This window comes from Coenobita brevimanus, chromosome 74 (genome assembly GCF_032717465.1).
Source record: "Coenobita brevimanus isolate Jiangsu-jjx chromosome 74, ASM3271746v2, whole genome shotgun sequence".
Classification (NCBI taxonomy): domain Eukaryota; kingdom Metazoa; phylum Arthropoda; class Malacostraca; order Decapoda; family Coenobitidae; genus Coenobita; species Coenobita brevimanus.
In genome coordinates this window covers 33,526,430-33,540,936 of record NC_137027.1, presented here as the reverse complement: position 1 = coordinate 33,540,936, position 14,507 = coordinate 33,526,430, and the positions used below count along the sequence as shown (strand labels likewise).

General features: G+C 42.6%; 1 protein-coding gene across 1 annotated transcript in view; it reads right to left on the bottom strand.

The window, feature by feature from the left end:
* LOC145407820 (centrosomal protein of 290 kDa-like) overlaps positions 1-13,510 on the bottom strand; it is a 119,270-nt gene extending 105,760 nt beyond the window's left edge. Inside the window, exons 1-3 of the mRNA XM_080278677.1 lie at positions 13,427-13,510; positions 6,160-6,264; positions 2,110-2,256 (exon numbers count right to left, since the gene is read on the bottom strand). Coding sequence (XP_080134803.1) covers positions 2,110-2,256; positions 6,160-6,264; positions 13,427-13,510 — 336 coding nt within the window. The remainder of the gene's footprint in view (positions 1-2,109; positions 2,257-6,159; positions 6,265-13,426) is intronic.
* Between the last annotated feature and the right edge of the window lie 997 nt (positions 13,511-14,507).

Here is a 14,507-nt window from a genome sequence, read left to right as displayed (position 1 = left end):
TGAAGAGGACAACTTCAGGTACTGAACGCAAAACAGCTTCAGGTACCACGCACAGGACATTTTCTGATATGGTACTAAATACAAGATAACTTCAGGTACTAAATACATGAAACTTCAGATATTAAGCACAGGACAACTTCAGGTACAAAACACAGGACAGTTTCAGGTGCTGAGAGCAGGATAACTTCTGGTACAAAGTAAAAACAACTTCAGGCACTAAGTATTGTGCAGGAAAACTTAGGTACTCAGGGCAAGAAAACCTCAGGTACCAAGTGCAATAAAACTTCAGGTACAGTGTCCACAAAATGTATAGAGCACCCCCCCATCCCACACACAAACATCATGGTACAGTACCTATCATTGTGCTCATTAATAGCACAGCGAAATCAAGCTACCCTCACTTTCTAGTATTTGGTCTTATTCCCCTTTGCTTTTATGACCCTTTTCAGGCACCTGGGCATGGAGTCAGCAAGGTTCTTGAGGTATTCAAAGTCCATATCCATGCACCACATATCTGTGATCTCATGGATGAGGCGTGGAAGAGATGGCATGTTGCAGGTTACCAGGTGATTCTTCATGTAATTCCAGCAATTCTCGACATGGTTAATATCCAAGGAGATGCCAGGCCAATCAAGAAGCTGAATATTGTGATCACCTAACCACGTCATCACTTTTTTTGCCTCATGGCATACTGCACCATTCTGCATAAATGTGTCACACCCATGCGCCTCATAAAAATGCAGCATATGATCCTGTAGCACTTGCACATATCAGTCAGCTCTCATTCCCTCATTTTTCTGTAGAAAATACAACCCACTACGCCTCCCATATCATCACACTGTCAGGACGTTTCACAGTTTTCATTGTATATATAACGAAGCAAGTAATGATCAGAATTCCTTGGACGTCTGATCCTTCCTGGTCATGACTTATGCATCTGCAGGTGCTTTCATCACTGAAAAGCACCTTCCTCCACTGTTTTACAGTCCAGTCCTTATATCTGCATGCAAACACAAGTCTCTGCTTAACCACTGGATTCGAAAGGAGAGGTTTTTCGGCAGCCTTGAATGTGGGTAGGACGAAGTTTTTCTGCAATTGATGCTGTATGGTTCATTCTGAGACTACTTCCAGCAGTTTCAGGTGTCCTTTCTTCAAATCACTAGCTGTGACTTTCTGATCCTTCAATACTTCACGCCTCAGGAGGTTGTCTGCGCCCTTAGAAGTCCTCCTTGGCCTCCCAGGGACTGGTTTTCTTGGTGGTACAATGTTGGGAGGAAGGGCACATGCCACAGCAACCAGGCAGCGGATGGTGCTCTCACTATGGCCCGAATGCCTTGCTATTTCTTTTAATGACATATTTTCAGCCTTCCAGGCCAAAATCCAAGCCTTTTCTTTAGCACTGAGGTCAGTTGGAGCCATCTAGGTGTATTGGTGCAAAAACTGCAGCACCAACGAGCTAACAAGTGAAAATAGGGGGTAGCAGTAAGGAAGTACGCAGCACTAATGGACTCTCAAAGCATCTCAAAGAGACTGAGGCAGGAACCGAAGGTAGTCTTGTTTTCCCGTTGTGTCTTTGTGTTGCCAGACATACGACAATTTTGGTCGGTCACCAGACTAGGCTGCAAACCGCAAAAAACTTCAGAGCACTTTTTCCCGTTGATTTCTATGGCGGTCACTATACTTTTTGCAGACACTACCTCAGGTACCAAGTGCAATACAACTTCAGGTACTCAGTGCAATACATCTTCAGGTACTCGGTGCAAGGCAACCTCAGGTACCAAGTGCAATACAGCTTCAGGTACTCAGTGCAATACATCTTCAGGTACTCGGTGCAAGACAACCTCAGGTACCAAGCACAATACAACTTCAGGTACTCAGTGCAAGACAACCTCAGATACCAAGCGCAATACAACTTCAGGTACTCGGTGCAAGACAACCTCAGATACCAAGCGCAATACAACTTCAGGTACTCGGTGCAAGACAACCTCAGATACCAAGCGCAATACAACTTCAGGTACTCGGTGCAAGACAATCTCAGGTACCAAGCGCAATACAACTTCAGGTACTCAGTGCAAGACAACCTCAGGTACTGAGTGCAGGACAACTCACATATGCAATGTCGCCCTCCCCCTGGCCGTCCCCCTCCAGGCGAGCACTAAGACGGGTGATTTCCTCCTGTAGCTGTGCTTCTCGCCGAGCCTCACCCCGACCAGCCTCCTCTGCCAGATGTCCAACTTCTTCCTCCAGTGCTGACACCTGGGGAAAAAGGAATGAGAGGAGAACATGACAAAGCAAGAAAAGAATACATGTAAGGTGCATACAGAGGTAACAGGGAGGGAATAAGGAGGAATGAGGGTGGAACATGATGAAGAAAGACAACAAAGAAGACAGCAAACTGACAGGGATTATGAAAGAATATGAGAGGAAGATGATGAAGAAAGACTGAAAAAGAAAGAAAGAAAGAAAGGAATGGGTATTCATAATAAACAGGGAGAGTTTACTGACAATGATATGCATTTATGGTGTGGAATGTAAACAGCTGAATGCCATATATGAGTTTTCTGATAGTGGTGATACACTTCAACTATTTAAATTTAGTCATGAGACCAGTACAGTAAAAAAATGAAAGTCTTGTCTAGACCTGCTACATCAATATCCCAACCTCCTTTCCCACCCTATGGTGGGGTGAGGAGTAGCTGCGTCCAGACAGCCAAAGTCTGCCCAAGTCAATGGGCCATGCTTCTATTCACTCATCATTCAAGTCCACGGAATCTTGGCTCCATCTGATAAGCCAAAAGATTTCACCACATACTGTAGTTTCATATATACCTGTCGGCAAGAGTCAATCCTCACGTTGTCACATTAAAAAGGGGTGCCAAATCCCTGGTCATGCGCTTCTCCACACAATATTCATCCAGCCAGCTCGATCTCTTGTCAGTCCCTTAGCCTCACCAACTTCCAAACCTCTCTTCCTCACAAACTCATCCACCACATCTCTCCACCTTCTTGGCCTACCTTGCCTCCTCCCTCCATCAAATTTGCTCAGATATATCTTCACCCCTCTGTTGTCATCCATACTCTCCACATGACCATACCATCTCAGTACAGTCTTCAATTCTGGTGTCCGCAGACTTCTTCATTCCACATCTTTCATGAATCATATTATTTTGTATCCTATCCACTCTTTGTACTCCACATACATTCCTCAACAGTCCCATCTCCACTGCCCTTACCTTTGATTTTTCCTTTTCATGTCAAATCATAGTCTCACACTCAGATATTAAAGTTGGCACTAACACTCCTTCATGTAAGCCTCGTGCAGCTGCAACACTCAAGCCTCTGTTTCTTATCAAGGCCTTCATAGCACCAGCTACTTTCTTTCCTTGTGTAAGTCTACTTTCCACTTCTTTTGCATATTTTCCTCTCTTGTCTATTACTGTACCCAGGCATTTGAACTCTCGCCAGTTCCAGTCTCTCTCCATTCACCATAACATCACACTGGGAGTCACCTTCTCTCTCAGTAATGACTACTTTATTCTTTTCTACATTTATTCTCACAGCACGATGCTGACGGACATCTACAAAGTTCTGCACTAGTCTACCAAGCTCTTGTCCAGTATTTGCAAGTAGTCCTGCATCATCAGCATACATCAGATTTGAGATATTCCATCCATCACCATTCATTACCAATGTCATTCCTTTCTTCATTACTCATGATTTAACTTCTCTCATCACCCCATCCATATATGTATTTAATAACCATGGGGACATCACATTGTCCTGTTGCATGCCCGTGCTGATCGTGAACAATTCACTTAGATGCCCATTTACCCTTATACATGCCTCAGTCATCATCATCATCATTGTCATCTAATCCTACATTGCCCCACAAGGAGCGCAGGAGCCCTGGGCTAAGCAGATTGATCCTGACATTTAAGATAAGAGCGACCAGCCTCACTCATCCCTGAGTGGCACTACGTGAGCAATAAACCCCAACCACTCCTTGGATATAAACCTTCACCGGCTAATTCCAATTGGAGCACCTTAATTACCCACTAAACCACCAGGCACCATAATTTGGTTATATGGTTACCACCCACCATAGTAAATGGTTTTCTGGTGTACAGGAAACCCATTTGGCTTGTCATTCAGTGTAGAGTCACCCTCAGGCAAAAGGAAGAGGAAAGAATGATGAAAACAAAGACAGAAGAGGGAGTGTAAAGTCACCTGTAGGCAGAAGGAAGTGGAAAGAATGAAGGAAAGAAAGACAGAAGAGGACGGAAGGAAAGATGGAAGGAAGAGCAGAAAGGGCAGTCAGCCGAGAGCAGCACTACACTGAGTGAGTGGATGGTTAGCACCCCTATTTTAACTTGAGCAATGTGGCCTAAGCCTTGTGGAAAACCCTTCTGAAGCTTCAAATCTGGCATACAGTGATATCTGGCACACAAACTTCAATCCATAAACAGACATAAAGAGTAAGAAAGCAAGTGACTGAGAGGTGTCCTGCTACATCCACCACCTTTGGAGGTACAGAGGATCTGGAGGCCAGCCCCAGTCTTAACTCCTCAGCCTCAGATCCCCCATTCACATAAAGCCAGCTGTCAAAATAAGTCAAGATTTGTGCTATAATTGTTGGTTTATGGCTTTTTCAAATGGCAATGTTATATGCCTGTTTTACCTCTGAATAATAGGGTATGTCCTTGGAGAGCACATCAATAAGCATATTTGGCCATGCAAGGGTCTTAGGAGGAAAGTGGGGGTCAGACTGGAGATAGGTTAACACACTAGCCTTACCATAATGGGTTTCAACTGCCCAAGCTAGGCAGCTCCGAGTTATTCAGCATCCTAGATTAAAGCACTAACTAAATTACTCATGAGACAACAGTACAGAAGAGTTTCAAACTCCTTTTCACTGTCCCAACTCTGAATGCATTGTTACGCCTGCATCTGGTACACTCTCAAGAAATCAACAACTGACTACAGCAAGTAGTCAGCCTATTGTACCTGTCTGCCACAGATCACAAAATGAACAGGATACAACTCTGGCATACTATCAAGATCAACTTATCTCTTACCAGTCCTTTGCCTACATGTAAAACTTTACAGACAAACAAAAACAGAATATCATCTCCTAAAATGCACTGTAATATACTTAAAAACTACCCCAAATTTAGTCCTAATCAACCATTCCATCAAACAGGAAAATCACCAAAAGCATCCACCAGTTACAGGTGAATACCAAAAAACATCCTCCTTTCACCACTGATGACACTTTTGGATACATGGGAACACCATGCATGGAATCTCCTTGTGTGGTAAAAAAAAAAAAAAAAAATGCTAATGAGGGCATCTCTTACATGGAACAAGTATGCCCCATATGCAATGATGCTCAGGAAGGGGGTCCTTGAAGGTTGAAACTGCCTGTGGGGTTAGTTTCCCACTTTTTTATTTTCTAAACCTCTTAAGTGTTGCTGTCTTATGTCTGTTTTACCCCTGGACAGTAAGCTTTGCCCTTGGGAAGGATATCAGCAGTCTAGTTAAGGTCACAGAGAGTCTTCAATGGGTAAGTTGGGATCAGGCCTGATGGCTGGTTAATACATCAAATTTTTATAATTGGGTCCTCCACTTGCACAGTAGGGTACTTAGTTCATACGTCATCAACGCAGTTCTGGAGGGTCTACTGTCCCATCTCAAACATCTAGGTCCAGATGCTGCCACTGCATTAACAAACACTTTCAACTATTTGTGACTGAAAACAAAATCCCTAGAATAACTGCATTATCGAAGGGATCACTATATATAAATACAGTACTGTACTGTACATTGCTAGCATACAGGCCTGTAGCATAAAATACAGTATAGAGTTCTGAATGGATCCTAACGTGGGAACTTTCTTTACAGAGGCAAATAAAAAATGATAAAGAAAGTGAATTCAAAGAATATATGTAGTACTGAAAGGAAATAATACTGACAAGAATAAATATGCAAACAAAACAAGCAAACACACTAAACCCTTGCCAAGCTGCAGACCTTGTGTGAGGCACAATGAGGGTGTGCACAGGAAATGCTGCAAGCTTCATATGAGGCACAATTTACGTTGGTTATAAAACAATGACAAAAAAAATCAGGCTAGCATGGGTAAAGGCAGGGAGAACTGACCTGAGTGTACTTGGCCATCATGACAGCCTGTGTCAGGGTAAACAACATCTCCAGCTTCTCAGGAGTTTTGTCTCGGCTTCGCAATTTTGTGATGCTAGCAAGGGCCTGTGGAGGGATCAGTAGCATCATTACAAAGATAAAAATCATCATCATCATCATCAACATCACCATCATCCCTAGACTAATCCTACTTCCCACCAAAAAATAGGGCAAGCTGAATCTTATTAACAGACTGCTAAGTAAAATGGGTCACATTCACTCATTCATCATCAATTCATCATTCCCATGAAATGTTTTTACATTTTACTTCTATTCCCGGAAAATATTGTTGTACTGTATTTAGTTCAGGAAAGTACCCTAGCAGCAAAAGGGTGAATGAAAGCTACAACTATCCCCTCCAGATAAAACAAAAAACAAAAAAAAAATCTCTAGGGTTAATGAAAGTTACAGCTATCCCTTTCAGGTAAAAAAAAAAAAAAAAAAAAAAAGACACTGATAGGGTTAAAGCCTTGAAAATGCTCAGTTCCACCTCACAAGCAAATCAATCAAACAATTTATTTCCTAGGACACATGATTCATAAGCACCCTATGAAAATGCCATTACCTGGAATCCAATATTAGGAATAACAATACGAGGGGCAAAGGACGTGTGGATCAAATGTTTGCAGTAAGACATAGTGGAGAAGGCAAGTGAGAAGGACTATAAGGTGTTTATGACATTTATGGATCTGGAAAAAGCATAAAACAAAGCAGACAGAGAAGGATTGTGGAAGGTTTTGCACACGCACAGTGTAGATGGTAAGCTGCTAAGTGCCATCAGGAGTTTTTATGATACTAGCGAGGCATGTGTAAGAGTAAATGGGCATCTAAGTGAATGGTATATATATATATATATATATATATATATATATATATATATATACAGTACATCCCCATAGTACGCGAGCATATGGGCGGCAAAGGACGTCGCGTACTAGGAATTCGCGTACTGTGAATACATAAAGTTATGGGAAAAATTACATATGGGCAGCACCCCCCTTCATGGGCAACCCTTGAGACGCCTTTCAGACCTTAGTATTGTACTATACAAGGAAACTATTTAAGACATATCACCTATGATAAAGTAAACCAACAAGATTATGGCTTTACTAGGTATACAAGGATATGGCTTAATTAAACCAACAAGAATATGGCTGCTCACCTTTACCCAAGAGGACAACAGGCATGATGGAGGTAAGAAGAGGATCCGAGGCAGGATGAGGCACCTAGCGTGCATCTCCTGCATCATCCACCACATCACCTGACACACCACCTTCCTCACCACTTTCGTCACCAGCACTTTCGACACTTTCACTAGCTAATGCACTCATTTCGTTCATAAACCCTTCTAAGTTTATTTCTGACACCTCAGACATCGAATCAGTCTCTTGATCCTCCTCAGGATATGGCTCTTCTGATGTTGAAGGGAGTGATTCCTCACTTTGTTCAAGCCGAAAGTAATGGGTGATGAGTGTTTGCTTCCGTCTGTTTACTTCCTGGTTGTACTTGTCGGTGTAGTAGCGGAAGATTTTGTCCAGTGAAGACATCACCTCCTCCACTCGCAACTGAGAGCGTTCGATGTCCTTGAATTCTTCCTTGAATTTATCAAGGGCACACAGTACCCAGCTGATCTCCATCATGTACAAATCTTCACTCTCCATCACTGGTGTTGCTGGCTTTTCTGCTGCGATCTGCTATGCGTCGGTCTCATCCACTCGCTGCACGATTTCCTGGGGATCCTGCTCTGCTGCTGCCAAATGTAAACCCCTGATCTCCTCCAGCGAGATGGCCTAAAACCCGGGCACAGCTTGTGCACTTGTGAGAGTGGCTGCCTCAGCAGCGGCCAGGGTCTGAAAGCCACTTCCTGGTGCGATTTCACACAAGTGCGGTAAGAGGAGGCGCCAAGCATGGTTAATTGTTGCAGTGGTTATATCTGCCCAAGAGGACAACAAGAGACTGATGGCATCCTTGAGGTTAAATGACCGCCAAAATGCCATAATAGTCTTCTCAGGAGTTGAAGTTGGTTGTGCGGGTGCTGTGCGTGGTGAGGATGAGGCAGGTGAAATGGGTGGTGAGTCCAAACCATCCTCGGCGTCCATGACATCACTCCCAACTGTGTTCAGGTCAAGAATTGCCTGCAGTTCCTCACAGCTGTCGGTCTTGCTGCGGAGGTGATCGTAGAGGCATTGGTGGTATAGCTGCTTGACCGTTGCAATCAACTCTTGGTCTTGCAGTTGGATGAGAGAGGTCGTTCTTGGGGGCAGAAAAATGATCTTGCATTCCTTGCTGAGGTCTGCTAGCCAGGTTGGATGACTTGGGGCATTATCAAGGATGAGAGGCACCTTGAAGGGGATGCCAAGTTCCCAGGATTTTGCCTTGGCATCGGGGATGAAATGCCACAACAGCCACTCGGAAATGATGCTACTTGTCATCCAACCATTGGAGCTGCTGTACCAGTATGCCCCGCTGTCATCTATGCAGTGCAGATTCTTGTAATATCTGGGGTGTGTTGCAGTATGCACCAAACAGGACGCATCTTGTGTGAGCCTGATAAGTTCACGACAAACATGACTGATATCCTGCTCTTGTCGATTTTTCTGCCCCGGGCCTGGCGGTGCTGCTCACTAATATAAGTACACTTCGGCATGGCCTTGTAGTATGGAGCTGTTTCATCAATGTTATAAATTTGGTCCCTGCTGTAGCCACCCTCATTGATTATCCCCTTTAGGATGGCTGGATAATCCCTTGCCACCATTTCATCCGCTGATGCACGCTCCCCCATGAGGCGAATGTGATGTAGCTCCTTCCTCTTCAAAAAGCGGCAAAGCCATCCCACGGAGGCTTTAAATGGTTTCTTTTCAGCAAGCTTCAGAGCTGCAGCTTTGTAAAAAGTCTTGGCCTGGTCTCTGATGTAGTGCCCGTTCAGTGGAATTCCTTCCTTCTCCTTCCTCAGGATAAATGTAGCCAGGTACCACTCCATAAGAATTACAGCCTGGTTGGTCAGCCTGCTTCTCCCGTCCAATGCCGCCATCCCATATGTCTTCACAGTCTTCTTTATGGCCTCCCTGTTAGCCCATATAGTTCGCACGGACGATTCTGCCAAGCCTAGTTCCTTGCCAATGGCCGTGTTACCCTTCCCACTCTCCTTCTTCCTAATGACTTGCATCTTCATGGCATGGGTGATGCACTTCTTCCTGGAGGAGGGGGCAGACGTCCTGGCTACCAGAAAAAATAGCCTCAGAGTACACAGGGACGTACCTGGGACAGCGAGTGTACCCTCTGCTTAGACTCTCACCTCACCACCCTCCAAGCGGCGCATAAGGGCATCACGTGACGAGTGAGCAGCATCGACTTCACAAGGTGGGCGGAGGGTAAGTAACCGTTATCACTTCTTGGGGGGGCAATGTTGCGTACTCGGGGTAACCCCGGCTCTGGGCCACTCTTTGCCCCCCATCTCGCTTACAAGGAGTTCAATTCGCATACTAATACAAAATACACTTAAAAAAAAAAAAAAAAAAAAAAAAAAAAAAAAAAGGTCCTCACGTACACGGGAGATTGTGTACTCGGAACTCGCGTACTGTGGGGATGTACTGTATATATATATATATATATATATATATATATATATATATATATATATATATACTTCTTCCTTAGCCTTTATTCTTCTCTTTCTTTGCCTGCCCTCCTCTCTTCCTATTTCTCCCATCTTTCGTGTCACTTCTTATTGCTTTTCTTTCCCTTACAGGTGGCTTTACATTGAGTGACAAGCCAAATGGTTTCCTGTAAGCCAAGAAACCATTTATAATGCTGGGTGGTAACCATATAATCAAACCATGCGTGCTCCCTACGTGTCAGCAAGTGGGTTGGTGGAGGGTCAGTGCCCCACCCCATAAAACAAATAACTCAAAGTCAAATGGCCACCCCTTACGGGATTATGGCGTCTGGCAATAGATATATATATATATATATATATATATATATATATATACACACAGTAATCCCTGTAATATCTGGATGTCCAATTTCCAGACATCCCCAATAACCGGACATTTTCGTCCCGGGATCCAATATTCCCAAAATGGGCAAAAAAAACGCAAAAAATTCGAAAAAAGTCTGACTTTTTTCCCACCCGTAATTTGAAATTGCTGCATGACGCCGAATAGCTGTTACACCATGGTCCCTTCACCCCTTCCTTCCTCCCCCCTCCCCCCTTCCCTGTCAGGGTTGCCATTTGGTATTTTTCATTACCAAATTGGCCCACATTTGGTAATGACAAATTCGTTCGGTAATGAATCAAAATAATACAATACCAAACGGATTTTTCACATGTATGAGGATACACATGATGGAGATGTTGGATTGTTTGCTTTCTCTGATTAATTTGGTAGCCTATATAGTGTGATAATAAACATGCTGTTAATTATAAGAAAAGTGATTACATGTATTTCCACTTGTGTATATAATTAGTGAAGAATAGATGCTAGCTTTACGAATTTGGTAATGAAAGTTAAAAATGGTAATGAAAACTGAGGAGTTTGGTAATGTGGGCATTGTGATCTGGCAACTCTGTTACCCCACCATCATCAACAGTCACAGCCTAACTCCGATCGAGAGCAGATGCTTATAGCAATGCAAGCCACAGGTGCTTGTTTTTTTGTGAATAAACAGTGAATAAACTGCAATACCTCGCCACTAGAACACATGGGAATTTACAATGCTGTGCAGTGTTAAGAAATTAGAATTTAGAGTGCAAAGGATTAACTGTGGACTGCAAACTGGCACTTCAAACCAGTCCAGGAGCCAGAAACTTGTTTTAAGTACCCAGTATGTTTAATATTGTATAAACTCACCTCTAAAACCTCATTTTATGGTTCTTTTGCATTTATTACAATCTTTTGTGTCCCTTATTGGTGTGATGTGGGTCTTAGATAGGTGCAATGCATGTCCAGAGGGAGTTGTATAGGTGTTTTTCTGAGTTAGGGTCCATAAGTACAAGTCCAGGAGGCTGGGGCCCAATATCCGGACAGGATCACTATCCGGACATGCCTTTGGCTCTATTACATCGGATATTGGAGGGATTGCTGTATATATATATATATATATATATATATATATATACACACACACACACTGCATACGAATTAAACAGGAAGATCACATATACAGGTCACACAACCCTACTGATAGTTTCATTACCAAACTTCTGAATAAATTGTCCTTCAGTTCTCTGGTTCTGAACAAAGTTTCCATTAACCATGTAGTGACACTGTTTGTTATTTAATACCAAATTACTGTAAAGGTTAAGTTCAAATCTAACCCAACCAGGAGTGATTTTGCAATAAAAAATACAAAGAATGAGTTAACCATAATTAATGTAGGATTGTAGTACTGTACTGTATATCATAATGAACTAGTTTAACCCACCCCGTCCCGGAGACGTGAATTCATGTCCTCACATGATGTGCACTCATATCCCGGAGACGTAAATTAACGCGGCAACATTGCAAGGTCCCTAATTTGCACAATTTTCAATTTTTGCGAGTGATTTTTGGCACGTATACACGGGACACCTTCCTCTACAAGATGCCAGGCAGGGACAATGCCTTACCCGGCATGACCTCCTCCGCCCCCCTCTGCATGACCTTTTCTCAGCAATTCACCTGTTATCAGTGACCTGGCCAGCAAAGCCATGTCATGCCACGGTACAAAATTCAGGGCCAGAGTGATTCCCCAATCAATGACAATGTGGAGGACAAACTTTACATAGCATTAGAGGAAGAAACAGTCAGAAATGATAATCAGGTAATGTGGCAAAAAAAAGGTCTGGTATGGTGATGAGTTAGTGAGTGAAACAATGCTTATAATGCCTATATTACTGCTTGAAAACCAATATACTTTCGTACTACATATAAATTCGTACCAAATAAATAAATAAATACCATTTATGGGTGGTATAGAATAGTTATCCTCCCACAGAACTCGTTTTCTTTGCAGCCAGCCTGATAGAAAACCTTGTAAAGTAAGGAGGTACTCCTACCTGGATCGAGTATTTTAAACCTCAGGTGAGCGATTTCTCTATGAATTTTTGATGTTTCTCACCAAAAGCGGATGTTTGAGCCAAAAAGAAAAAAAGGTCCAAAAATATCGGGACTGGGGCGTACCACTGCCCAGAAAACGTCGGGATGGGGCGAGTTAATTATGAAGTTATAAAGTATAGCTGATAACTATAATGCATAAGTGATGGCCATCATGAAACATGACTGATATTGGTAGTAATAATTTGTTTCAATATGAAACCATACTTGACAAGTGAGGTGGGTGCACTTGTCAAAGTAAAAACAGAAGTACAGTATGAGGACACAAACCTCCTCAGACAACAAGTACAGTACATTTGTCCATTATGAAACATGACTGATACTGGCAGTAATAATTTGTTTCAGTACAAAACCATACTTGACAAGTGAGGTGGGTGCACTTATCAAAGTAAAAACAGAAGTATAAGGACACAAACCTCCACAGACAACAAGTAAAGTACATTTGTCCACACATCTCTGTAACTTGCAGCAGGTGTAATGATGTGTTTTACACACCTCTAGTAATTCAGTCCAAAATGGCATTCATTTACCTTTTTTCTTCTTCCACCATCATTCTTCAAGTGCACAGTACCCATGGTCATATGATTATGTACATATCACTGACTGCAGGATGCCAACTTTATGAGTTATATAATAGCAACATTGTTCTGTTGAATATTCTCATATTCATGGCCAAAGTTAGCAGCAACCAAGTGAACTGCTTCCTCTATACCCTGTGGTGCTCTGTACAACTCAGTGAAGAGTTGCTCTACCTACATCTACCTAACAGCTTTCAACTCTGGCTGAACCACACAATATCCCATGAGCATGGCACACTCATAATACGTGTCTTTGCAGACAGCCATTCACACTGCTACTCTTCTGAAGTACCCATCCTCCAAAAACATCATGTATGATGGAGTTACAGGTATTATCAAACCCTTTCCTGCATATCCCATAAGGATCCTGTCTACTCCACCCAAGAAGATTATGTCCACTCTACCTTTGTATTCCCTATACAGGTATTTAATTTCAGATTCCTAGACTACACACTCTCTCTCCCTTAAGTTTCTCCACATATTGATATTTGTATACAATAAGTCTTCTGTTTTTCTTAGCTGTAATGGTCATGTATATAAGTGATGCCTAACCTGATACAGTTGCTCCAGTTCTGCCTCTCCCCAGTCCTCGGGGTCCAGGGCCACCCCCTGCAGGTAGTCCCAGTCCACCCCCATTGTCCTCAAGCCAAAAAATACCACGCTGAGGGTAAAAGTATTGAACCGATTATGAACACATTCACTATATGAGGTCTTCCTTAAGATGAATACAAGCATCTGGAGAAAGCAAGAGGAGAATAAAGACAATCTGGCAGTAGCAAGACCACAATACAATGAGGATGTTACTGCTTAAAGGATTAGCAAAGATATTTTCTAGGTGCCCCTTTACTAAGAGATATTTCCCCAAAGCTGAATAATATTATCTACAAGCAACAAAAATAAAACTTGAGGGGCACGCACTAGAGCCCATCTCTCCGACAAGGGCAATGTAATTTTCAAATCACTCTTCATAATGGGTTAGGGTTTCGTAAGAAGTGTTTTCCGGATCCAGAATCTGTAATACAATATGGATTGGTCCCAAAAGTTAACTGATTGTTCCCTAAGACATGGGATATCTATCCAGCAAATTTGGTCAAAATCTCTCTCTTATTTTTTGAGTAATCCTGCTAACAGACAAACAAGCTAACAAACAAACAGGGGTGAAAACAAACTCTCCTTGTTGAAGAGAATAAGATATCACTGTACGACAGAGATTAAGAGTAGATGATACACTGTACTTGACTGCATTACACACTGTACTGCATCACACTGTGCTGTAGTTGTACTGCACTAAACTGCATTGTACTCTTTTTTTTTTGTCATGCAAGGAAGAATGAACCAAAGGCCAGAAGCCCACAAATGTTCCCTCCACAAAGAAATAAAAATATGATAACAGAAATCCAAATTCAAGATCCATTCATTTCGAGATGCCTCAACACACTGCGCTTAAAAGACTGGAGAACATGAGTAGCCAGAAATACGGACAGAGGAATTCAGTTCCAGAGTTGACCTATTGCATACATGAAGGACTAGGGGTAACAATTAGCCCTTGCACTTGAGAGCTGGACAGAAAAGGGATGAGACTGTTGCTAGATGGGTGTTTTTTTTTTTTTTTTTTTTTTTAATGCGAGGAAGA